This window comes from Gasterosteus aculeatus, chromosome 10 (assembly GCF_964276395.1).
Source record: "Gasterosteus aculeatus chromosome 10, fGasAcu3.hap1.1, whole genome shotgun sequence".
NCBI lineage: Eukaryota > Metazoa > Chordata > Actinopteri > Perciformes > Gasterosteidae > Gasterosteus > Gasterosteus aculeatus.
The window spans coordinates 856,129-883,804 of NC_135697.1; the positions used below are offsets into that span (position 1 = coordinate 856,129).

General features: G+C 43.4%; 1 protein-coding gene across 1 annotated transcript; it reads right to left on the reverse strand.

The window, feature by feature from the left end:
• Positions 1–624: 624 nt before the first annotated feature.
• Positions 625–26,885, reverse strand: sema4ab (sema domain, immunoglobulin domain (Ig), transmembrane domain (TM) and short cytoplasmic domain, (semaphorin) 4Ab). Its single transcript, XM_040188912.2, has 15 exons — positions 26,211–26,885; positions 25,541–25,726; positions 24,010–24,170; positions 19,112–19,171; positions 18,751–18,849; positions 18,485–18,578; positions 17,040–17,162; positions 16,143–16,270; positions 14,415–14,596; positions 12,962–13,106; positions 10,598–10,787; positions 8,916–9,031; positions 7,774–7,937; positions 5,478–5,572; positions 625–2,664 (listed from the first exon to the last, which is right to left on the reverse strand). Exons 2-15 carry the CDS (start codon positions 25,635–25,637, stop codon positions 1,865–1,867), a joined length of 2,454 nt encoding a protein of 817 aa, XP_040044846.2. The 5' UTR covers positions 25,638–25,726; positions 26,211–26,885; the 3' UTR covers positions 625–1,864.
• Positions 26,886–27,676: the final 791 nt, after the last annotated feature.

Below are 27,676 nucleotides of genomic sequence, written 5' to 3' on the forward strand. Positions count from 1 at the left end.
GTGTGTGTGTGTCAGCAGCAGGATGCTGAAGGAGGAAGCTGCTCAGACTGTGGGCGGCCGATGGCTGACAAGATGGCGGACTTTGCTCTGGTTGAGATTCTTAATATTCACCAATATTTAATCCTCTTGTCTCCATCCAAGTGGTGCTCTCACACGGTCTTATCGAGGAATATTAATGTCAGTGTGGAACTGCTGTGCGTGGAGAAATAAGAGCAACAACAAATGTTTCACATTTTTTAATTATCATTATTATCATTGCCCCCCCCCCCCATGCTGGGAAACACTGCCTTTAAAATGGTCCACCTGTCTGTGTGCAGGTGGCGGTGTGATCAGCACCAGGTCTTCAGAGACATACACTCGCTCAGGGTGTGTCAGGCTGTCCGGGTTCCCCCTCTGGAATCGGGCAGGCTTTTCCTCTGAAAGCCCCCACACTGTCATTCAGGTAGTTTCCTCCTCTCTGTGTATGTTCCCTCCATGAAGCGGGGCATGCTTTAGGGCGGGGTTACTCGCTGATTGACAGGTCTCTACCAGAGACATATAAGGTCACTGGAGGCTTCAAAACCTCCACAAACCAATGAGATGAACCACAATATGGTGCAGTCGCAGTTAAAGTGACACAAGAAGAAAGCTGACAGTATCCTCTTTATTGAACTGCATGTAAAAACACTGAGTTGTGCATTGTGTCACCACAGGTTATGGAGACATGTTTACTGTGTCCAAATGGCCCAGTGTGTATGATGCAAAGGAAATAAGCATCACGTGAACTATAGCCAAAGCGTGTTCCTATTATGTGTGTGATACCACCATCCAAAAAAGAAAAGATAAGTCCACTGATCCTAACTCATTGGCCTTTTAGAACCTAAGTTCAAAGTCTCTAAATATATTATTCGTCATTAGCTGAGTCGCATTAACAGGAATATCTGGTCAATCTGTCTGTGTAATGTTTGATTCTGAGATGTTTGATGAGCATTGATCTCTTAGATAGTTGTGATGCTTGCGAGTTTGGAGATAAAAACAGGAGCACAAAGCAATGTGGTGGACAGAGGCTACAGCAAAATGTATTTTAGACACCTAAAATAAAAGTGAAATCAGTTTCACTGTATGCAGTATTCAGAAAATTGTTAGAACGGAACTGAAGTGAAATTTACTTTCTTAATAGCCACATGAAAAAGAAAAAGTCCATATAAAAGTTTCTCTTTCAGTTCAGTTCCCTGCCACCAGATATTCAAAATATTGATTTTGGTGAATAAAAAAGTTTCGCTACTACCTCTTTGCAGAAGTACATTGCTTAGTTCCCTAGCTCCTAATACTGTCTGTTTCTCCAAACTATATGACATATACTTACCATAAGTACCAAATACAACCTCAGTTCACAATATTTGACCAATTACTCCATTATCTAGCATTCTTGAAAATGCAATGGTCCCATAAAACTGTATATACATACATACATATATATTATATACAGTATATGGCATATATGTGGCAGTCAGTGGTTTTGCATCAAACCCTCGATGGTCTATAAAAAATGTTTAAAGTACCAGCTATATTGGATCAGCAAGTACCTTCAAGTTCAAGTGGTTGTGATTGTCGTAGCTGAAAACGCAAACAATTGAGGACAGAACAGTGGACATGTGTTTTAGTGTTTGGTAACAATTAAAAGTTCCATTTCAACAGTCATGCGTCTGCATTGGTGTCCAACAGATTGTCTTTCGTCCTATTAGATCTAGATCTTACCTGTGAGTCCACAGTGTTTGAACTGTCTTCGTTGGCTGTGTAACCAGAGCCTCCCATTGAGCTTGAACCCTGGTAATTCTGGTACCTTGGATGTCCTTTCCTCACCTCTGATCTCATCTGAGACTGTTCAGATAGGGGTGTTAGGCAAATGCCCATTAGAGCCTGAAAGGACCCCATTACAAACAAGTCCACTAGCATGTCCACTGTGTTTGCTCAGAAAACTATTCCCCTTGAGAGCCTCCTGCTCCACAGGGGTCCTTCTGTCACATTCTCTAGTTGGAGTTACTGGCTGCGGGGCCGTTTGACTGTGACAGCGCTGTCTGCTGCCATACAGAAGCATGGTTATTAGCAGACTGAGGCAGAGCACCAGCAGAACTGAAACAACCACTAGCTCCTTAAGGTAGCAGGGGCCTTGGGCCAACAGGAGGGGCTCTCCGTCCCGGAAGTCTGGCTCTCTCTGCCAAGATTCCTCTCTCAACAGGGTCACGTTTCTGCTCCGTAGTCTGGTGGTGACTTGACTGCTAGACAATGTTTCCTCAGTCTCTCCTTGTCTTGTTTCTATTGTTTTAGGCCAGGTCCCCACAGAGGTGTGTAGTTCAGGACCTGTCCTGGCCACACTCTTTGTGGTGGCTATGCGATGGGCCTCAGGCCAGGTGTAGATGTTTGGAATTTGAGTCAAGGGGGTGCTCTTCTGTTTGACATGAAAGATGGCCATAGTTTGTTGGTAGCCGTTCTCAGTGGACAGGCAGAGGTAATGACCCAGTGTGGCGGGGGATGCCACAAAGCTCAGACTCCCATCCTCCAGGTGTAGGTACAAGTCTGAAGGCAGCCGGCTGTTTGGACGCTCCCAGAGCTGCTGGGAGAGCTGCGAAGCTGCAGGACACTGTAGCCGTACCACTTCATTCAGGGACACAGACACCAGTTCTCCTACAGGACGAAGTTGACATACAGATTACTCACCGAGATCATACCACATGTCTCTACCTAGCATCATGCAATATCAAGAAAGCTGCACACAACAATCAAACTCGCCAAAGAATGTGTTGACCAGGAAGGAAATTCATGACCCTTACACAAACAAGACAAAAACTGCTAAAAAAACGTATCATCTCCCCTTGCTTATACTCCACGCCCAAGTGTGTCCAATCCTCGAGAAAAAAGTGTGATCAAAAACACACCCACTAGTGCAGGCAGGCAAAGGCTATTATGAAACAGGGTGCAGGGCAAGGAAAGGGGTGTCAGCCAAGGAGAGCATTGGGGGGCGAGATTTAAATTGTTGCTGCAAAACAGAAACAGGGACAGAAAAATGGAGACGGGTACTCCTACGTGGACATTTTCATTTTAAATCTCTTCCAAACGGTGAGTTGATAGAACCAAAGTTATCAAAGATATCATTCTATGATAGTTAATAGAACAAAGTTAACGGATAAAAAAGTCCCTGCCTAGTAAATATCAGCTGAGGACTTAGTGCTGGAAAAAAGTAAAAGTAATGTAAGGGGGAAAAAGGTAACAAAGTATTTGTACTTTGTTACTTGACATCTTTGGGCATACTAGATGCACAATACATCGTATAAGTGGACGTCTTTGCTGATAAATCACTATGACAGAGCAGAAATGTTTGATTTGAGGTCCTTTCTAAAATCAATGTCAATGTTATTTATATAGGACTTTTAAAGGCCAATGGGCAGCCTGTGCTTTACAGAATAAAAATAATCAGCAGCAATATACAATACAAGCAAAAGTAAAACAACAAACAAGAAAAAAACTGTGAAACAGTAAAAGGTAAACAAATAAAAGATCCAATACAGGTGACTTAACTCAGCCAGAGGCCAATGTGAACAAGTGGGTCTAAAGGCGAGTTTTAAAAGTAGAAAGGCTCGTCGCAGACCGCACAGAAGATGGTAAAGCGTTCCACAGTCTGGGAGCCGCTACTGCGAAGGCTCGATCTCCTTTCGTTTTAAGGAACGACCGAGGAACGTTCAGAAGCAACTGGTCAGCTGACCTCAGGGCTCTGGAGGGTTGATGCACATTAATGAGACTGGATAAATATTCTGAACCTAACCGGAAGCCAGTGGAGAGGAAAGCACTGGCGTTATGTGCCCATGATTCTTTGTCCCGTTAGGAGACGGGCTGCTGCATTCTGCACAAGCTGTAGACGGTTGAGTTCAGACTGGCCGATACCGACGTACAGGGGGTTGCAATAGTCCAAGCGCGAAGATATAAAACCAGTCGTGACTTTTTCATGATCAGCCCTTTTTAGATGGGGTTTGACTTTGGCTAGAAGCCGAAGCTGGAAGAAGCTAGCCTTAACCACAGAGCTTACCTGCTTTTAAACGCCCCATCAATAATCACACCAAGGTTTCTGGCCTGGGAACCAATGTAAGGTGCTAGTGGGTCAAGGGACATGGCAAGGACCTGGGCCAAGTCAGGGCAACCAAATAGCACAATCTCTGTTTTATTTTCATTTAGTTTTAAGAAGTTTAGGTCCATCCATGTTTTAATGTCCGTCATACAATTAAACACAGCATGAAGGGATTCCTTGGAGGGGGCCTTCAGTGGCAAGTACACTAGCACATCATCAGCAAAGCAATGGAAAGGGATTCCATGCTTCATAAATATCGATCCCAGGGGTAGCATATACAAGGAGAACAGTAGAGGGCCTAGAACTGACCCCTGGGGGACTCCGCAGGTCAGAGGAGCCACTGAGGAGGAAAACTTCCCCAATTGTACACAGAAGGATCTATCTGCAAGGTAGGATTTAAACCACTCTAGAGCAGAGCCTCTAATGCCCACACAGTGCTCGAGGCGGGACAAGAGGATAGAGTGATCCACTGTGTCGAATGCTGCTGTGAGATCTAATAGCATTAAAAAATGCACAGTTACCAGAATCAAGGTTTAAAAGAAGATCATTAAAAACTTTTAAAAGAGCTGTTTCGGTGCTGTGAAGAGGCTTAAAACCAGACGGAAACTGTTCACAAATGTTTGCACGACCCAGGAATTCCTGCAATTGGTTAAAAACAGCTTTCTCCAAGACCTTGGAGATAAAAGAGAGTTTGGAGATTGGCCTGAAATTAGAAAGAACCAAAGGATCCAAATGTTTCCTTTTTAAAAGAGGCTGCACTGTGGCATGTTGAGGAGGAGGCTGGGACACGTCCAGAGCTGAGACACAGATTTATAAGAAACAAAATAAAAGGCCCAACTGAGCTGAAAACCTTCTTAAGCAAGTGGGATGGAATGATGTCTGTCTGATGGGCAGTTAGCAGGGCGTATGTGATGAGCTATTTCAGTAAGTGCAGAAAGTGAGACAGGCTCAAACTGGTGAAAAACAGCTGAGCTTGCTGTAGGAGTTGCGGGTCCTGGGCATGCTGGCGGAGTGAGGGTCTAAGGGCAGAAATCTTATTGACAAAGAAAGTCCTCACACAGAGAAGCAGACGGTTGAACAGAGACAGCATCACAAGGGTCTATACATTTGTCCACCAAGAAGTTCATTTTACACTTTAAAATGTTAACTTAGTGCTCATCTTGGTCAGAAATAATAATAATAATAATCACCTGAACATTTCAAAACAATTTTTTCAGGTGAATAAAGTACACAGGCCAGTTGTTGTGATTAAATAGTTTAAGCCTCAGTGGCATAGTGGACAATACCTTTTCTCTGAAGAAAAGTACAGTTTAAATATGATATGTGAATATTTCTTTTATGTAGTATGTAACCAGCCACTGAGATAAGTTACACTTACCTGCAGGCAGTTTGTTTGGACCAAATCGGTCTCTATGCGTAATTGAAACTGTCTTGCATGCCTCTTTAACATTTCCTCTGTCTATGTCCTGGCATCTGAGGAAGAAGAACTACAGTCAGCAAAAAAGCTACCTTGATATCCTGATCTCATGCTGGCAATCCAATAGTTCAACTTAAAAATTCATTTTAGATTGTGTCGCAATAGGGTAAGAAAATAGATGACAGAAAATACCATTTGTCTACTTGCTGTAAAACCCTAACCCATCTGTTCTGGGGAATACCAACATTTAGTTCAAATTTTATAATTATATTTCATCGATAGTAGTGCGTTGGAGATTTTTCAAGTACTTCCTGAAAAAATATCTCAAAGAACCAAATAAATGAATGTTCAAAACATAAATGTCTGTCATGCATTTGGGCAACATAGCGTTGCTTTGTAACATATATTATTGCCACTAATGAAGCTTAAACCCTTAAGTCACCTTTTACTTCAGAAGACATCCAGCAGAGGTCAACGTAATTTGGAAATGTATTGGCCAATTTCACGGTTCAGGTCCATGCTTTTTTCATCTCGTGCCTAGAACAGGTGGGCCTTTTAGTGACAATCCAACCCCTCACTTTTGTTGTATTGAATGACTTTTACGGTTTATTCTAGAGAGGTTAAACCATGGAAGGCAATTACTTCAATTACATAACAGGTCATCTAGCTGACGCTTTTATCCAAAGCGACTTACATTGCATTTTTAACCCATGGCTTTTTACATTTTTTTTCCCTGGGGAGCAATTATTGTCCTCGTGCACTTTGCTGTGCTCTCAACTCTCCATCATTTGACGGTTGTCGAGGAATTCCTCTGTAAAGTTCTCTGCTGTATGGCGCGCCTCTGTTTGTTTTACTTTCAATGCAAAAAGCTGACCAACTGCCTGTGTAACGGAGTTAGAAATACACTGTCATTTTCAATGTATTCTATCTTATTTGTGGTTATTATTCAACAATCTTGTTGAGTGTGTGAATTTTATTTTGACAAGTTAAATTTGCGGAAACTGCGATTCATCCCTCCTGCGCCTCCTAGGCTTCCGTAGTCCCGTTTTTCCTTCACAGTAGCGTTACTCTGTTGAAGGTAAGTTGAGGGAAAAATGATGTTGCACTATTTCGCTATGTTCTTAAATATAACTGTTAACATCAGCAACCATTAGCGTGGGTAACATGACCATCAGCTGTGGTGCGTCATTATTCTAGACGATGGAGTGGTGATAAAAGTATACGTTTGGTCATTGTTTAATTTCGCGCCATTTGTATTCGCTACATCGTCGCTGGTCGTCCTGACGTATACGTTCCCCTCCATAGACCCTGTGTGTAGGGAGCTGATGTGCAGAGACCAGAAGGCAATGTCTGTGTTGTATTGTCTTCTGCAGGTATGTGTTTTCTTTTGTTTTAATGCTGGAATTTTTGAAGTTGTCACATTTATTTTGTTCACTTGGGGTTGTTGTTCTCCCCTTTTTGTCATGATTTGGATCTTTGACAAGCTGTAATTTAGACTTGAGTCCCGTTTTTCCTTCACAGAAGACCCTGTGTCTAGGATGCTGATGTGCAGAGACCAGAAGGCAATGTCTTTGTTTTATTGTCTTCTGCAGGAGCAAATAAATGCTGAAAAGATCAGTATCTGAGTCGACGTCTTCCATGTCGTAAACACATCTGTTACACCTGCAGCAGGCGGTTTCATTTTTCGGGGTCAACTTTCTTTTCTTTTGGCACACCGGAAGAGCGGAAGTAACCAAAGTTCTCTGCACCACACCACGACAATGCAGTTTCATTTAAAGGAAAACTCTGTGAGTTCAAGCACAAAACCTGGATACTATTTTAATGACCCATGTCACCTTCTGGCCTCCATTGCGCCAATTGCTGGTCTGTGCCAGAATTGAAATAGGTCCAACTGTTTGGGTCCTAATTATGCAATAGATGGAGTCATTAACAAGGGAATTTATGATTGGTTTAAACATTGTGGCTTTCATTGGGTTGCTTTTGAATCAAATTAAATGTGTGCGTTATTATGCAAGGACAATTAGCACTACCAAGTTTTCCGTTAGCTCCAGTGGTCAACTGCGCATGTGTGGTGACCTGACGTGATTTTGTTTAAGCGGCACTTCCTTGGCGACCAACCTAATGGGCACCCCTAGTGTACATAGACCTTTATTGTTTTTTCATTTTATGCCGAAAGATGCTGTATAATGTAAAAGTAGTATTATATATCTGTGTATCACAATACAAGTCATTTTTAACATGATCCTTTTGTACTCACAGGCTGGTCCGGCTGTTGGAGGCCCCCACACAGGCCCTGCTGACAGGGTCCCAGCCACAAAAGGGGTCTCGGGCAAGAACACACTGAGGACAGGTCCAGTAGAAAGAGCAGTTGGCTGTTGGAACTCGTACTACACCCTCAGATGTGCCAACATATATCATTCCCTGTATTGGGACAGAATGAGAAACAAAACCGTTAGAACTGTATAGAATAGACTAGAATACTTTACAAGGAATTTTGCTCCCTTTAACTTGAGAGCAGCTGTTGCTTCATAGAAACACATATGTGAAAAACCTATTGTGCAATCTATTATCAACAAAAAAATCACTGAGAAAAATCCTAAAAGTTTATTTGCGAAACTTCATTAAAGTGTAAAACATATCAAAAAGTATACAGTAATAGTTTTACTATAATATAAGAATACTTCTTTCTAGGTTTTATCCAAAATAATCTGTTTATGCCTTTACACTGGATAGGATTATCGAAGGGTTTTTCCTGTGCCGGTTTTGGCACAGAGGATGTTGTGTACAGATCTACAAAATGGCTACATCACAACAGGTCATTCCTTGCTGCGGGCATCACCAGACCCTCTCCCTCACTTACTGGAGTAGATTCCTTCTGCGTAGGAAAGAAAGAAGTTTCTCAGATTGTGCATCGACAGGTGCAGGCATCCCACCTCTTTCACTCCATCAGCTGGACAGCTGAAATTTGCTATGATTCTTTCTATATCCGATCTCAAAAATGCTTACTACTTGATGAGAATTTTAGAAGATGAGTGGAACACAGTCTTTCACAATCCAATCCAACAATCCAAGTATGGGGGGTGTATCGACTTTTAAACTCCTATCAACTCATCAAAAATATCGACTTTTAAACTCTTATTAATGTTCCAAAAACATTAAGCAGGCTGCTCGGTACCATCAGTTTGATTTGGAGCGCCTCAATCAGACAGACCTGAGAACACCGGACAGAATGACTGAAAACTCCTGTGGTGAATTCAATGAAAAGAGTTTCTGACTGAGGGCTGCATGATTCCTTTAACACTGTGACATCCGTGCACCAAGCAGAATCTGCTTTCCCTCGTTTTCCCCTTGGAGGACAAGAAGCATATCTAATCCAAAATGCTGTAAGGAAACGTGTACCTTGGGTATGGAGAGCTTCAGACTCTTGACAGGTTGAGGCTGCTCAAAAACCTGCACCTCCTCTATGATGTGGGCCCCACTTTGTAGAAGGACAGCTTTGTGTAGGTAACCAGACTCTGAAAGAAAGTTAGTGAGAAAATTCCGGTGAAATTGATGTGCTAGGACATGCACCATGCGGATTTGGCCACCAGCTGGCAACCAAGACCCCTGACACGATAACCACCCACAACTCTGCGCTAACCCCTTTTTTTGTCACAGAAAGCACCGGAACTGCAGGTAGAGGCCAGCTTGGTATAAAAGCAACCACACGGTGATAAACAACCTCTTTACTCCAAGTTACAGCCGGATCCTCTCCACATCACACTAAGCAGTAGACGCCCAATGAGCCGGCTCGGGCGTTACAGCGCACAACTGGAGGGAACACAGCAAACCTTATTGACTCACAATGAGTCTTAGATGTATGGGAAATAGTAGATTAGAATGTTTTTGTGTAAAGGTTTACATTATTGTTCAACAAGGGGATAGTCTGAGTAGAGGCTGCTGAGCTCCTCAAAATACTGAATAATTATTGCTCTACTGTTTAAACATGCTATTACACACATCCTCAGGCCCCAGGGTTTGTTGTGTCTCACTGTGGCGGCTGGTGGTGAACAAAGACGGCCTTCTAGCCTGTACAATGAACTTGTTACACTTTAAGGAGCAGCCTTCTGTGATTACTTTGTGTATATCTGCTGTGATAAACTAGTCGGGCTTTTAAAATGAAGCAGGTGAAGATTAATTATGATACTTGATTTGTCTAAATAACGGTTCACCGTCCCCGACAGATGGTTGTTTCATTTTGATGGTAACTGTCTGAGATGCCAAGAGTTCTCAGATAAAATATCAAGAGTGAAACGTTTCAGAATCTCCTGCTAAGGCTTGATTAGATCACGTAAAATGTTACTACAGACATTTTTATACTGTTAGGTTGCAATGAATTCATCTTTACATACAAATAATTGTATTTGGGGTAAAGGCTTTGTTTGTTACTGGGAGAATAAAGTGCTATTTAATATTTCAACCACACTAACATGTGAAAGCGCAGCAATGTTACCCTGTTATCGGGATCCTGGAAGAGACAGCGATTAACTTCTATGCCCCGTTCTCTACCAACGCAAGACATTTGCCGGTGGGAAAGACTTTCCGCTCACGTTGCCTAACAGAGAATTGATCACCGGGCAGTGGACTCAAGAGTCTGACAAAGAAACCCCTCTTACAAAGTTAAATAAATTGCATTGTGATCTCTACTGATCTTCCCCTTGTGTCTGTCTGTAGTGTTCATCAGGTAATAGTCTGGAGTGCACCTGGTGAGTATCTGAATAGTGAGTTATGTCTTTTTCTCGTTCCTTCAGGCATCAAACATACCCGTCTCTTTCAATTTATTGAGATATTTTAACCAATGGGATCCATGTACTTTTGTACTTGTCGTATTGATATAGTTTAAAATCGTATTCCAGTCTGCAGCACAGATTCACTTTTGGAGATTATTGTATCAAATAGTAATTTAAAGAATTGTCTATCACTCTCTTAACAAATGGGACCAACGTGTTATCAGTCTTTCCTTTGACAATTCGTCCTCTCTGTCATAATTTCCAAGTTCCTACTTGTGTAACCACAATGACACATTTTGAAAGGCTTCCAACCTGTAAGCAGGAACAGGACCGTGTAGTCTCTGCTGTTGGCGGCCTGGACTCTCTGAACGGTCAGATGGCTGTAGTCGTGCTCAGAAGATAACATAGTCAGACGTCTTCCAACTGGACGCACGCTCTCGTCTGCCAGGAAGTTTTCTTTGACAAAGCGCAGGGCGTTGTCAGATGCGTTGTGCAGTCCACACTAACACATAGAGGAAGGTTGACAGTAACACAGTCATTTGAACACGATTAAAGTTGTTCCATAAATATTTGGACATTGACACCATTACCATAATTTTGGACCTGTACACAACCAAAATGGATTTGAAAGACATTTTATTATTGTATGTGCCCCCCCAAGGGATTGCACAGTTTCATGGCCAGGTGTGTGCTATTCCCTTGTTATTTCATTTATAAGGAGTTGATAAAAGGTCTGGAGTTCATTTCAAGTGTGGTATTTGTGTTTGGATTTGTTGCTATCGACTCTCAATAAGAAGTCTAAAGAGCTGCCACAATCAGTGGAGGCAGCCCTCATCAGGCTTAATAATCGAAACGAACCAAAGAATTATTTTCCTGATGAAAAACCCTTTACAACAGCTGGCCACTCTCCAGGAGGTCGGCGCACCTGTGTCAAAGTCACCAATCAAGAGAAGACTTCAGACTAAATACAGAAGGCTCACCATGAGATGTAAACCATTGGTGAGCCACAAAAATAGAAGAAAACAGATTAGAATTTGACAAAAACATCTAAAAGAGCCTGTACAGTCATGGAACAACATCCTATGGACAGATGTAACAAACATCCACTTGTACCAGAATGATGGGAAGAGAAGTGTAGAAGGTGGAGAAGGAAAGGAACTGCTCATGATCACCCCCCTCACGCCGTACTCCTGCAGCACCTCCCACAGTTTCTCTCAGGGGACCCAGTGATACTTCTCCAAGTCCACAAAACATATGTAGACTGGATGAGCATACTCCCAAGCCCCCTCCATGATCCTGGAAACGACGGTGGAACGACGGAAAGCCGGTCCGTCGTTCCACGACCAGGACGAAAACCGCATTGTTCCTCTTCAATCCTTGGTTGGACTATCGGCCGAACCCTCTTTTCCAGCACCTTGGAGTAGACTTTACCCAGGAGGCTGAGTAGTGTGATACTCCTGTAATTGGCACACACTCTCTGGTCTGCCTTTTTTAAGAGGGGTACCACCACCCTGGTCTGCCACTCTTTTGGCACTGTCCCAGACTTCCACGCAATGTTGAAGAGGCGTGTCATCCAAGACAGCCCCCCAACACCCATTGCTTTTAGCATCTCTGGACGGATCTCATCAATCCCCGGGGCTTTGCCACTGCAGAGTTGTTTGACTACCTCAGTGACCTCCACCAGGCCAATTGACGATGATCCCTCCTCCGCCTCCAGCTCCGCCTCTACCAAAGAGGGCGTAGTAGTTGGGTTCAGGAGTTCCACAAAGTCTTCCTTCCACTGCCCGATAACCTCCTCAGTTGCGGTCAACAGGGTCCCATCCTTACTGTACACAGCTTGGATGGTTCCCCGTTTCCCCCTCCTGAGGTGCCGGATGGTTTTCCAGAAGCACTTTGGTGCCGACCGAAAGTCCTTCTCCATAGTTACCCCGAACTTCTCCCTTACTCGCTGCTTTGCCTCCATCACGGCAGAGGCTGCTGCCCTTCGAGCCTGTCGGTACACTGCAACTGCCTCCGGAGTCCCACCGGATATCATAACCCGGAAGGCCTCCTTCTGGAGTCGGACGGTCGGCCTCCTTCTTCAGTCTGTGGTCAGCTTCCCTGACCACCGGTGTCCACCACGGGGTTTGAGGGTTACCGCCCCTTGATGCACCTAAGACCTTGAGGCCACAACTCACTGCCGCGGCTTCAGCAATGGAGGTTTTGAACATACACAACTCTGGTTCAATGTCCCCTACCTCCACAGGAATGTCAGAGAAGCTCCACCGGAGGTGTTTTTCTTCAATATGGCAGCAAGTAGTAGAATAGAGTCCATCCCCTATCCAGGAGTGTGGTTCCAGAGCCGAGGCTGTGCGTAGAGGTAAGCCCCACCAGATCTAACTGATAACGCTTCACGTCCCGCACAAGCTCCGGCTCCTCTCCCCCCCAGAGAGGTTACGTTCCACGTCCCCAGAGCCAACATCTGCCGCCCAGGTCTGTTCCGTCTAGACCCCCCAATGTCACTGCCACCCTTGTAGCAGCGCATGCAGACGTCTGCCTTTCTAGAATTGGCTTTTTGGATTTTTGCATTATTTCAACACTTCTCACGTTTATAATACTTTAACTGCTGCACAACAGGATGAAGTCCCATCTTGTTAAAAGTTAACAAAGTTCCATTCTCATATGAACTGGATTTACCTCTCCTGGATTTGCAACCTTTTCTTGAACACGTGTGCTCCACTGCAACGTGTCCCGGTTCAGGACTTTGTAGTTACCAGAGAAAACTGATTTGATGTCGGTCAGGCGAAATGAACACACTGCTGATCGTCCAGAATTGACAGACCTAGTTAATGCAGAAAAAAAGACAAAATGAATGAGAGCAAATGATGTACACAGCAGACTAATACATGTGTAGATAAATAGAAAGGACAAAGTCAGTCAGAAGACACAGTGATGTGCACTGCCGGCTCCGGCTCCATGTATACTAGATAATATCCTGCAACGAGCTGCTGCTTGAGGGTTATTTATGGTACATTTCTGCAACTCCTGAGAGGAAACTGAAGATTTTTTTTTTTGGTCCAGAAATCAAAGTGCTTGTGGATGAAGGGATCCCTGAGAACTTGTTTCCTCCCAATACGCCCACGACTGCAGTAGTATTACAGTAGTGTCTTACAGGACACAAATAGACTCTACCTCGACTAAAGACTAACAAATTGTAGCACTTAAATTGTACTTGTAACGTCGATCATCTATAGCAAATTGTAAATTGGCTTATTTGTTTCTTGTTCTCCTGAGTTTGTACCCTATGGTTGAATGCACTTATTGTACGTCGCTTTGGATAAAAGCGTCCGCTAAATGACATGTAATGTAATAAAATAGGATATTGTTTTTAAAAAGTATGTGTTGTATTAATTCACTCATGTTTTTAATGGCATTGAGATTAAGACTGATAATGAGGGTATAGCGTAATTGTGTGAGAGCTTTCACTGGCTTCATTACTGCACTTTGCTCTAGTAAAGTGATCCAGTGATCTAGTAAAGTAATCTGGTAAAGTGATCTAGCAACGTGGCTATGCTGAGATGACTAAAGAGCGCAGAGTACTCCATTATAAGCTGTTTGTCTGTGTAACTTTCGTTATGGAATAAACCAATAAATACAGCCTTTCCCCCACTTTATGAAAACCAAAATTGTACTCACTATGCACATTATTAGAAGAATATATAATACTGCTGGAATGATGATGTCCTCAGTGGCACCTTAGATCAGTACGAGTGTACACGCCGGCTATAAAATATTAATGCAAAATTGAATGTGATGTTGAGTTGGTTCAACACACAACCATCTCTGGGGCGTACAGAGGTTGTGAGAATGGTCCCAAAAAGAGAAATAAAGAGAAAATATCCAGCGAGCGGCTGCTGTGGACAAAAATGCCTTGTTGATGTGAGAGGTCAGAGAAGTCAGAGACTGGTTTCAGATGATAGAAAGGCAATAGGAACTCAAGTAATCACCCGTTACAACCAAAGAATGCAGAACACCATCTCTGATCACATGTGAAGTGCCGTACACCTCTTTAAGGACATTTTGTGTGTATCAAACTGTTTAGGGGGTGCACTTGGTTGCTGTGTGGATTATTGCCCTTTAGTGAACTGACCACTGGGAGGTGAAGAGGCCATAGAAGAGTGTGTCATCTGCAGGCGCTCCCTCTGCTGGTGGGAGGGTGTCTATGTCTTGGATCACGTTGTAGGGCAGCTCACTGTCAGCCTGGCACAACAGCTGAGCCTTGGCAAAAGTGGTCCAGCGTCGCTGCAGAGTCCGCTGACCTCCAACATCACTCTGACAGGAGAGGAGAAGGCATCAAGTAAAAAACACTGTTGTGGTTGTGATCCCTTAACTTTGGCAACTCCGTGTTAACTTTGTCTGCTAGGAACCTCGGCGTGACACTCGACAGCCGACTCTCCCTGACTCCAACATCACTGACAACACAATCCTGTAGATACACGCTCTACAACATCAGGAGAACACGTCCTCTTCTCACTCAGAAGGCGGCGCAGGTACTGATTCAGGCTCTTGTCATCTCCCTCCTGGACTACTGCAACTCTCTCCTGCAGGTCTCCTGCTACCACCATTCCACCTCTGCAGCTCATCCAGAATGCAGCAGCTCCACTGGTCTTTAACCTAAGTTCTCCCACACTCCTCCACTCCTCCGCTCTCTTCACTGGTACCGGTGGCTCATCCAGTTCTAAACACTGGTGCTCACGTACCATGCTGTGAATGGATCGGGTCCAGCTTACATCCAGGACCTGGTCCAACCCGACATCCCGACCCGCACTCTCCGCTCTGCATGTGATAAACTGCTTGTTCCTCCTCACTGAGAGCAAAACACTCGACTAGATCACCACTCTTTGCTGTCCTGCTCCGAAATGGTGGAAGGAGGTCTCTGAAGACACCAGGACCACAGAGAGCCTTCACATCTTCAGACTAAAGACACACCTCTTCACACTCTACCTCCACTAACACACTAACTGTAGCACTTACATTGGACTTATAATGGTTCTTATCTATAGCAAGTTGTAAATTGGCTTATTTGAGGAAATTGCACTTTCTTGTTTCTTGTTCTCCTGAGTTTGTATCCTTATGGTTAAATGCACTTATTGTAAGTCGCTTTGGATAAAAGCGTCAGATAAATGACATGTAATGTAATGTAATGTAATGTCTCATCAACAGAGCCCAGGTCCCCCACTGACTGACTGAGTCATCCCTTTTTCCACCGGTCACACTCCACATGCACATATATTTGTCACTTTCTGTTCGCTGGTGCACTTTATTTTTAACTTTTTATTTTTAACTTTTATTTTTAATTTAAATTCCGATTGCACTGTCTTTCTTGCACTATGTTGTCTTATCTGTCTTGTTGTCCATTGTCTTACTGTCTCATGTTATGCACCAACCGCCAAGTCAAATTCCTTGTATGTCTGTCTGACATATTTTGGCAATGAATGTTCCTGATTCCTGATCCACACCGTATTTCAGACACAACACCGTCCACCTAGTCAGGGCGCGCGATTTCTCCGACAGCCGGATTTTGGTCCCATTTGACAAGTTTTTGATGAGAAAAACACTAGTTTTGAGCCTTGACAGAGTATTTATGCTTTAGAATATTGCATGTACACATTAGATGCATCTGAAACAGAAAATGTAGGATTGTGTGAGTCATGTGTATGTCACAAAAACGTAAATAATAAAACCATAATAGAACGTAATGACTACCTCAGAGTCAGAATAAGACTGGAGCACAGTTACAGGAGTATTGTTCTTTCATCTAAAGACAAATGTGGTTGCTGTTTGTGGTGCTTACATGACGCCTCGTCTTTATACTTACCACGCAGATCTGAGAGACGCGAGAAACAATAAATTTGTCGATGAAGTCATACTCTCGGCCCACTTCACTGAAGAACAAGTAGATTTTCTCCTCGTCGGGAATGAAGCTGGAACTGATGAAGGTTGGATCTACAGAAAATAGATGGCAAAGTATTCCCACGGTTTGTTGAAATAAGTCAAATTGTTTAAATAAAATAAAATCTAAAACAGCAAATCCAAAAGTTGTTTCCTACCAAACTCACCACGCAACTATATAGTCAACACAAGCACTGCGAGCAGAAAGCCAATAAGAGCAGTTGACTAATGTAATCGATGCAAAAGATCTGCATAGAACCAAAAATAAACACTCAAGTGAATACAGGAAACACTGGAGGACTCTTTAAAGGTATAAAGGTATTCCCTCAGTTAAACAGACGGTTTGCAATTTCATATAAAGAAAACAATAAGGCAACACCTTGGATACAGGTCAAATATTTCTAATCAATTTTGAATGTACTGTATTTTCCAGGGAAATTAAAGTATTGTATCGTTATTGACAGATTGACAATATAAGATCAATATAAGGTCCGATAGGGACCACGAGCAGAATAATTGAGACATCCGTCATTTTAATAATGACAGTACTTTCATAAACAACTGTGGTTCATAATTAAGCCATTGCAAAGCTTTGAAGTGTTGATTTGGCAAACTGGGTTTATAGAACCACCTCCTATGTTGATTTGTTGTTTTACTTCCTATTGTCTCTTAATTCTCAGTTTTGAGAAGTTCCCATCCCTCACATCAAAGCAAGAACTGAGCAATTATCAAGGGCTGAGCATCTTTCTAAACAACTGACGTCCAAACAGGTTAAATCTTATATATGACTACGAGCATTTTGTATCTGACTGAACCCACTCACCCTCCAGCCATCCTAACGTATCATCCAACTTGAGGTCCAGGCGGCGGCCTTCGCCTAGGTGACGGGAGATAACTGGCCGGTTCCCCCTGTAGTCTGCCACCGTCCCCGTGTAAAGTTCTCCATCTACAAACAGGACAAAACTCAAGAGATACTCGGAATTTGACAAAAACAGTTTGAACTCATGCCCCTCAAATACGAACAGTTTGGTTTCCTGTAAGAAATATTGAATATGTCTAAAACAGGCAGGTATTCCACAATGAGCTTCTTTATGTTATGAACCAATTAATCCTCAACAACTGGCAGCCTGTTTGACAGGGTACTGTTACCTTCTCCCGTCGTGCCTTCTGAATCATCTCAACACTCTTTCCCTTTTCTTTTCCTTAATTGTTATTATTTCAACGTGCTGACGCCAATGCCCCGGAAAATATCATTTCCAAATGATGTGCTGTTATAAATACTCCTCGAAGCAAACCGCCTCCACTAAGAGCGATTTTACGTCACTGTTCATATTAAAAGAATAAAACTCATCAAAACCATCTGTTAGTTTTCTCGGCTCCCTCCCTACCGACCCACAAGCACACTTTCACCACATTACTCTTTGTTGTTTTGAGATAGTAATTGTATAGTGCTCGTCGTTCATTTTAAATAGTATTGACATGAGTGTTGTTACAATTGAATAAACTCTGTTATACTTTAAAGAGGGCGGCACGGTGGCGTGGTGGTGCGCACTGTTGCCTCACAGCAAGAAGATCCCCATCGTTTCCGCCCAGTGGCCTTTCTGTGTGGAGTCTGCATGTTCTCCCCGTGTCTGCGTGGGTTCTCTCCGGGTTCTCCGGCTTCCTCCCACAGTCCAAAGACATGCTCTGGGGATCAGGTTAATTGGGGACTTTAAATTGCCCGTAGATGTGTGAATGTGAGTGTGAATGGTTGTATGTCTCTGTGTAGCCCTGCGATTGGCTGGCGACCAATCCAGGATGTACCCTGTCTATCGCCCGAAGTTGGCTGGGATGGACTCCAGCCCCCCCGCGACCCTGTGTGCAGGATAAGCGGTTTGACGATGGATGGATGGATGGATGGATACTTTAAAGAACAGTTTTAAGTGACTTCTTTGTGCATGTGTTTTGGGATAATTGCTGTATATTGTGTTCTAAGCTACAATTCAAACCTTCACTGTTCAGTCTTAATGTGGAACTTTGAATATAGAAACATTGAGTGAAAATCAATTAGGAAACATCATTTAAGTTTGGTTAACGTTTGGTCATCTCAGGGTGGTGCTCCGTTATTAATAATAAGATTTATATTGATATCTTTAATAATTTAGTTTTCATACTTGCCAATAATAAAACACGCTCCTGCCAAATCCAGACAGCTGGATATATTCTATATTCTTCTTTCAACTTGCCCAAAGTAACGGCACTGTCCCATTACGTAACTGCATTACCTACCTACGATGATAGCAGTGTTGCGCTGGTAGGGGTCATAGGGGCAGCGACCCCGTCCTTCATCCGCCTTGAGGCTCATTGTCAATGTCTCAGAGTTCTGGAGAGAAAGGGAAGAAAGATGTATTGCCATTAAATGGCATCACATTAAATGCAACCGACTGCTTTTAGTGGGTTTTGGGCCAATTCAATTGTTGAAATAAAGCAGCGGGCATCAACATGGTGTCAGAATGTTGAACACCATATTACATTTTTGTCAAAAACGGACTTACAATGTAGGTGCATCGTGGACTGAAGGCAAACGTTCCACAGGCATAGATGTGGGTGGTGTTAAAGAACTGCAGAACACGGATGAAATTGGGGCAGTCAGCCTAAAAAAAAACATAAAGACATCAATTTAGATGTTTCACTAAAACCAAAGATATACAGTAGCAATGATTAGATTGAGTAAAATGCTTCATTGTTAAACGTTATGAGACACGTTGCTCGTCAAACCTAAACAGCAACTTCCTGTGTTTTTACTGCTGATTAAGAAAATGGTAGCTATGGTAGCTATGTGTTACTGGCAGCCTTAACTTATCCGGTTGGTTTGATCCGTGGACGTGTCATTACTTCACAGGATAAACTACTTGCCATTTTCTTGCCTTTCATGGAACATTGCTCAATGTCTTTCTCTGAGGGGCTCCAGTCCAGCTGAAAGAAGAAGAGCGGTCTTACCCATCAATAAAACTTCAGCACATAAAATTACATTTTCCATTACACAACTATAGATATTGTTACACTACATGTCATTTAGCTGACGCTTTTGTCCAAAGCGACTTACAATAAGTGCATTCAACCATAAGGATACAAACTCAGAAGAACAAGAAACAACAAAGTGTAATTTCCTCAAATAAGCCAATTTACAATTTGCTATAGATAAGGCGTTACAAGTACAATGTAAGTGCTACAGTTAGTTAGTGTGTTAGTGGAGAGTCTTTAGTCTGAAGATGTGAAGGCTCTCACTGAGGAGGAACAAGCAGTTTATCAGATGCAGAGCGGAGAGTGGGAGTCAGCGAAAGTTGGCTGTCGAGTGTCACGTCGAGGTTCCTTGCGGTCAAAGTGGGCGTCAGCACAGAGTTGCCAAAGCTGACCATCAAGTCATGGGTCGGAGAGTCTTTTCCCGGAAAGAGAAGTAGTGCAGTCTTGTCGGGGTTGATTTTCAGATGGTGGGCGGACCCACTGAGAGATGTCAGTCAGACAGGCAGAGATCCGTGCCGCCACCTGGGTGTCGAGTGAGGGACGGAGAGAGTTGGGTGTCATCGGCATAGCTGTGGTAGGAGAAGCCATGCAAGCAAATGACAGCGCCGAGAGAGTTGGTGTAGAGCGAGAAGAGGAGGGGACCCAGGATGGAACCCTGAGGAACTCCAGTAGTAAGATTACAGATCCTCTCCAGGTTACCCGGTAGGTGCGGCCGTCGAGGTAGGACGAGAGAAGAGAGAGAGCAGAGCCTGAGACACCAAGTTCCTGAATGGAGGAAATAAGGATCTGGTGGTTGACTGTGTCAAATGCAGCAGAGAGGTCCAGAAGGATGAGGACAGAGGAGAGAGAGGAGCTCTAGCAGTGTGGAGTTGTTCTGAGACAGCGAGGAGAGCAGTCTCTGTGGAACGGCCTTGAAGCCTGACTGGTGGGGGTCAAGGAGGTTGTTACAGTGGAGATAGGAGGAGAGTTGGTTAAAGGTCGCAAGGGAAGAAGAGAGACCGGTCTGTAGTTGTTTTCTTCAGAAGGGTTGAGGGTAGGTTTCTTCAGGAGAGGGTTGACTCTTCGGACGGGTAGTGATAGAAAGGGAGGGTGAGAAAAATGAGGAACAAACGGCGCTCTTCAAAAAGAGAAACGTGGACTGTGAAAGTAGAGCATTTAATCCATAATGGACAAACTAGTTTCTGCTCATACTTCCCACAAAATGTGTTTTGTAAAACAATTTTCTGAGACAGTTAAGTCCAAATGTGAAGCAGAGAAGGGGAAATTCAAGCTTATCTTCCCATTATTTTATTTTTTATTTGAACATTTTATTTCAATTCCAATTTATTGTTTTTTAAATGCAGCCCTACTTTTATTTAGCTTAATTGAGAGAACATTATTTATATTCATATACATATATACATGTGCAGTCACACATATATGTTCAGTTCTTTGTTACATGACAATAAATATTGTCAAGAGTTTTAGAATTGGGTTAGTTATTGAATTACATGCACATGTTGATACAACTCTATTCCTCCATTCAAGTAAGTAGTCACATTATGCTCTTCGGCACCTTTGCTTCTTGAGATTTTCTCTAACTGGACCTCTTCACATTTTAGTAGAATACTCACATTTACATAGAAGATAGATAGTGTAATGAAATCATTCAGTATTCATAAATATGGCTATTTCAGACCTACCTTCATCAGTGAACTCACAAAATACTGATAGTGTTACGTTTTTAAGATGTATTTTAAATGTATGAACAATTAGCTCAAATCTTTCTATTGATCTGCACTCCAGGTGGATACCATACTACATTATTACGTATCAAATCAAAGCAAAGACACAAGTAGACAACATGTGACAATAGATGCTGGGTCACAAGAGCCTAACAGCGTTGAGGTTCTCCGCTGTTCTCCCTGGCAGGACAGTTGACATTGTTGAATTAGAAATGGAGGAGACGATTATTACTGTCATCTGTGGGCACCTATGGTTCTACAAGACGACCCGATAACACATTCCTGTTGGGATGCTGACGATAAACGACATGTAGATCTGATGGTTTAAGGGAAAACACACAAGATTTTGATCACTTTTAATCACTAAGGCTTTTAGATTGTACTGACCCACTTTGAAGTCTATCCGATAATTTACAGGAGCAGGTGGTTATTTTAAAGCACAAAAAAATGAATGGAAAAATAAAAATAGCCTACTTCTGGCACGGTTTGGAGCACGGTCCCAAATACTTTGTTTTCAGTTTACATGTCTTACATATTGCTACCATTTTGAAGCATTAAAATCATATCAAGTAACTACATCTTTGACTTTCAATGTGTTTAGTTACAATTTGCGTATATTTAGTCCCTCAAAAGCACCTTTGTTGTTTACTGCGAAGAACGGGTTGCCACGGCAACGTTAGACGAAACATAAAATGCTACAGGGGCATCAGGACAGTCTTATGTTTGCGTGGAATAAGTTGGATGTCGATGTGATTTACCTACTGAGAGAAGCAAGCCAAAGTATGCAAACTTTTACTTCCTGATACCAGCAGGTGACGTTATGACTATGATTCAAAATTGTCTGGTCAGGTTTCATCAAACATGTGGAAATAGGAAAGGATCTGATCATGTGGAGGCACATGGTTTATTCGTTCTTGGCGAAGGATCAACTTCGCTGATGCTCTGACTCGCCGGGACGAATTCTTACAATATTTACAGTGAAATATGATGCAGGCCGTAAGTGTATTCTGACAACTTTTGCGAGGGATCTGATTAATCTGTGAGGAGCAGGTTATAACCAGGGTTGGGAGTTACTGTAATCCCACTACTTTTAGCGTTAACGAGCATGTAACGAAGTATTTTTTTAAATAAATGAAAGCAGTTAGAATTACTGAAATTGAAATGAGTTCGTTACTCGCGTTACTCTCTTTTGTGACGCGAAGCGGAGGGCCGGCCAATAGTAAGTAAACAGCTGCCTGTCAGCACTAAACAGTTGTGGCCACCAAACGTTGTGCGTCACAGAATAGTCGGCGTACGTGCACGTAAACAGCGTCGCGTCGCTCATGCCGACAGAGCGCCGCCCCGCGGATGCTGCAGGCGCTGCTCCACGCAAACAACCAGAGCTCCACTTCACACGGACTGCAGTGCAGCCAATAAGCCGGCCAGAGCTGAATAGATTGATCGCTCGCTGTGTTGGAGATGAGATGCATCCTGTCAAGTGTCGAGTCAATTGCCTTCAGGCAAACGCCTCAAACTGTTATTTTGTATTAAGTATTAAAAAGGACTTGTGTACTATTGCTCGATTTGAAGGCCTGTTGCCCTGTTGATTACAATAAATAGCTCTAAAAAATATGTTTATTGTGTTTGACTGTTCAGTACTATTTATATTCATTACATTTAAAAAGCAGACATAAAAGTAACTTAAAAGTTACTTTCCAGAGTAACTAATTACTTTTGATACCCAGTAACTGGTAAGTAATTCAATTACCTTTAAAAGAAGTAACTAGTAACTGTAACTAAATACTCATTTTCAGTAACTGGCCCAACACTGGTTATAACGTAATAAACAAGTAACCTCTGTTGCCACTAGGATTAAATGTGACCAGATGGAGGTCACGACTGGTAGATCATGTGAGGCTGAGTTAAACCAACTTCTTTTTCCTGGTGTCACGGGGTCAAGGAGAGATGGAGAGAATTCATGAGGAGTTAGGAAAAGAAAAACGCTTTCGCTAAGCTACGTAGTTCTGATGCGACGGGAGACGCATGTTAAAGACGTCGGTCTGCAGCGGCCAAACAACAATTACTCCAAAGATGGACTAAAGCAGCATCTCAGATTCCTTCGTCTGTTTGTTAGGGTCATGCAGACGACAAACAACCAGGTTCAAAGTACAAATTACTATTAACAAGGTTGCAATATATTGAGTTATGCTAACAGTTGCTTACATGATCTGTGTTTCTCGATCAAGATTCTCGTCAACGGCCAAATGATGCGTCACTAATATTGAAATAAGGATTGTGGGGCTAACTTAGCGCCCTCCCTCTGGTAAAGGATGGTCCAGTGGTTGCTACGCTGAAGGAGCGAAGTAAAGAAGCATTCAAGCTCCTTTCCTCAGCATTAGAGAATTCTAACAGCTCTTATCGTGGCGGCCACATTTCAAGTCAATCAGTCATAGGGGGCAAAAAGTGGGCCTTTTCAATGTAAGAACATTTATAGGAGGCGCTACAGAGACCCTTTCAACCGTTTTCACAAATCTTGATGTGCATGTTAAATTTAACATATTTTGGCATATGACGAAGCCCACAAAGAGGCAAAAAACTTTAGAAAATAATAAGAATAAAAGTAATTCCTCAAAATGTAATAGGTCTTTACAATATTGCTGTTGGGTGAGAACACTTCTCTTCCCCTTTAAGAGTACTTATAGCTGCGTTCTCTTCTTAGCGCTCCCTTTCAGTGCTGAATTGTTAAGTGACAGGAACTACTTGATGGATTAGACTTAGATTGACAGATGAGCTGCTTTAGGCTCTTACTCTGCAGCTGAGGGTTCAGCTGATCTAAGCTCTCACCGGTCAGCTGAGAAGTTCGCTTGCTCTCAGCTCTTACTGTTCAGCTGACAGTTCATCTGCTTTCAGTTTGAACTCTTCAGGTAATAATTCAGCTCATCAGCTGACAGTTCACCTGCTTTTCATCTCCTTTATTTGCCTCCAAAAGTAAAGTATCTAGTTGTTTGAGTTCTATAAATGTAAGATCTAAGCAAGATATATACTGATGAATCTCTAAATGTAGGTTATAAGTTGTTGCTCCCCCACCTTACTCCTCAGTATGATAGCATCCTTGTGGCTAACATCCAGTGCTAACACAGCATTCCGGGATCCGACATACAGCATGTCTCCACTGTCACTGAGCAGCAGTGTGGTGGTGTTGCTGACATCATGGCCACTGAAGCGAGTGAGATGTCTTCCAGGAATACCTGGTAAACAGCAGTAAACAAAAGTCATTTATTACTTATTTCATGCAATTGAAAAGCACAGACAATTAGAATAAGCTACATGTAAGCACACTGTAAGAAATTGCACAGAAAGATTTATTGAAATGTCAAATATCACTGAGCATGTAGAATAAGTTTAATTTGGTCATATGCTATAGTAAATCATTATCAGCCACAAACATTATATTTGGTTATTCTGCACGTGTTTTGATGTAAACCAGGGAGTCTGGCGCGGGCAGCCCCCGGGGTGCGTGAGAAGAAACATGTAACGGTGGTCTAATGGTGTGTATATATTAAAATAATAGTGGGGGTTTACACAAAATAGAAACATGAATTATAAAAATAATAGTGGTGTCAACATTAACGTGTTAATCTATGAAATGAGAATAACGCAACTTTAGTAAACGAGTAAACAAAATTGACCCCAGAAACAAAAGAGCCGCTAGTTGCAGTCAGTTAGATCGGAGGAAGCGAGACGGTAGCTCAAGATGAGGAAGCTTTTTGCATTGGAAGTAAAACCAACAGAGGCGTGACCTACAGAGGAATTCCTCCACGTGTTAAACACAAGGGCGGTGAGCGGCAAACGGACCCCTTAAGGCAGGGTCCCCTAGGGGGTCCCCCACCGGGCCGCACCACAAAAAGGAAAAATATATTTTTGTGTCATTTCACTTTTCACCTCATACAATTGCCTCACTTCTCGCTGCGCACGGCAGTTCCGTCCACGTCTAAGAACGCACAACTAGCGAGACTATTCCTTTTTTATTCCCATCGGTTTCTTAGAGAATACATGTGCCACTATTTTAAGTGGTTTCAAATTCCCCTTCCTGAGGTGATCAGTCGTTATGTGTAAGTACACATTTGTATGTAATGGTAATGCTGTATGGTCAACTAATGTGCCTCACCATCCTTATTGGTAACTGGAAGTTATTGACACTAGTTTGTTTTTGTCAGGATTAATATGTCATAATGTTGCGCATTTAACAGCTGATTGAATATTGTACACAAACACTGAGTGCAAACTGTTCTGTAATTAGTCCAATTTTCATGCAGCGCAGGTTCTTTCTGTAAGTGTGGGGGATTGAGGTATGAACACAGGCGGGAGGTAGAAGGGGATGCTGGCCTTAACAGGTCTGAAGCCCTGATGTGGACTATTGCTAGCACCAATTCCAGAGTTGAGAAATCTCCTTCACAGGTGCTAAAACAGCTGTCCGTGTCTCATGAGACCTCCAACTGGACATGCTGATTATCATCCTCCCACCAACACTTCAAACACTTGACTTTCCAAAGCTGCGCTACTAACACAGACACTTTTAAGTATGTTTAGATTTGTAAAAGGATAAAACAATACACACCCGTAGGGAAGGAAACTCTGGGTGTCAGTTTCGTGGAACTTGAGCTCAGGAAAGCCAACAAAGCCACAGCGAGGGACAGCAGGCTGGGATGCTCCATCACAGCAGGGGATCTGAGACGTTTCGTTCATCCAGAATGTCCCGACGTATCGTATCTGAAGCCACAAACGCAGCCGCTCATCACTGGATCTAAGAAAGGCACAGAGAGACAGAAAGACCCTCAGAAAGTTAGAACTGACCTGCTCAGTGGACATCAACGTGAAGACATTCTACACAGATGTGTGTGACATGTTTAGACCCCAAATCACAACGCATGTATGATGTCATTGTTGATGAAAATGAATCGTTGAAGGTGATGATACAAAGGGCATAGAGGTGTTAAACAAAACCAGCCAACATCAGCAACAAGCAAACGTGTGTGTGTGTGTGTGTGTGTTCGTGTGTGTGTGTGTCATGTTATCCAACTACACGACAGCTTCAGCGTTGCTGACTTTGCTGCGTGTGTGTAACTACACGTTAGACAGCAGCGTTTACTAAGACGTCCACGTTACACGTATCGTGCAGGTTATTGTCTTCGAGAGGAATCCTGCTTCTCTGCGCGACGCCGCCACACTCCTCAAGCATCGCGCTTAAAGAGACAGAGACACATGGAACTTAATCTGATCGATCTTACGTCGCTTTGGTCGGTTTCCTTCCCTGCGTCGCCTCCTCTCTGGAGAGAAAATCCGCAGGTGTGTTTGCACGAGTCCGAGCTGAACCCAAGAAGCGTGGATCGGGTGAGAGAAAACGCTGACCGCGGCTGAGCCTTCACTCCGACCGCAAAGCCCCAGAGCCTCCTCCCATCGGCGGTCCGCAGGGCTGCAGCCGCCACCTGCAGGCACCGACACGCATTACACCGTCACCCTGCCATCTGTGGGCAGGTCAGCTGCTCTGCTCCCCACCAACGAGCCCTGTCCTTCCACGTTATAAACTCTTCCTGCGTGTCCTCTCCGCTTGGCTCAGCTGGGTTCGGTCTAAGAAGCAGTTTAGCCACAAAGTTTAACGAGTGACATTATCATTTCAGCGTCCTAAAATACATTGAGATTTGGGCTCGCCCTTCGTTAGGATGAGTCTCCCACGCGCCGTTTATCGACATAACAAGAGCAACCACCGGCAGTGTCCTTCAAGAAGACCCGACCCGAACCCAACCTTGCTGGAAAACTGTTTTAGCGCTAGTTTTTGGACCCAGATCAGCCTGACCTCATAATCGGACAACGGACCAGCGTGAAAGGAAAGGGAAGCCGCACATATGATGCTTCTGTAGAGACTTCTACACCGGGATGTTTAGCTGGCTAGTTAGCTATGTGCTAATGAGAACCATGTCCACAACATTGGTGACAAGGCGCAACCATGGGGAAGGCCAACCCCCACCAGAAACGCCTCCGACTTCCTGCGAGCACCCGGACACAGCTCTCGCTTCGGGCGCACAGGGATTGGATGGCCCCAAGTAGGATCCCCTACTCCCGCAGCACCTCCCAAATTATCTCTCGGGGGACTCGGTCGTACGCCTTCTCCAGGTCCACAAAACACATGTAGACTGGATGAGCATACTCCCAGGCCCCTCCATGAGAGAGTAAAGAGCTGGTCCGTCGTTTCACGGCCAGGACAAACACCGCATTGTTCCTCTTCAATCCTTGGTTCCACTATCGGCCGAACCCTCTTTTTCAGTACCTTGGAATAGACTTTTTGTCCGGGGAAGACCCAGGACAAGGTGGAGAGATTATATCTCTGCACTGGCCTGGGAACACCTTGGGATCCCCCAGTAGATGTGGAAGTTTGGGGTCCCCTGCTGGAGCAGGCCCGATCCCGGATAAGCGGTTGAAGTTTCAAAATTACAGTGGTTTTACAATATTCATTGTTTTATTGATTACATAGTTCCAGAATCAATGGCTGTATTCTGGTGTACACTAAATGCATTTTCTTCATTTCTGAACCCTAGCGTCAGTCGTTATTTCTAATACTCTACACTACCCAGCTGCGACGCACACAGGACTGCGGTGAGGACACAACAGGCACATTTTATCCAAAATAATTCATTGTGTGACATTTTGTGGGGCTTTTGAGTTGGTCTTTAACCAACACACACTGATATCGAACCGC

Bases quoted from the DNA above. Each gene is read 5' to 3' on its own strand.
- sema4ab (XM_040188912.2), bottom strand. From the start codon at position 25,637: ATGGAGCATCCCAGCCTGCTGTCCCTCGCTGTGGCTTTGTTGGCTTTC. The intron at 19,172-24,009 runs GTGGGGGAGCAA...TTCTTCTTTCAG, and splicing joins CTATCATACTGAGGAGTAAG to CTGGACTGGAGCCCCTCAGA. The intron at 5,573-7,773 runs GTGAGTACAAAA...CTTCTTCCTCAG, and splicing joins TCCAACAGCCGGACCAGCCT to ATGCCAGGACATAGACAGAG.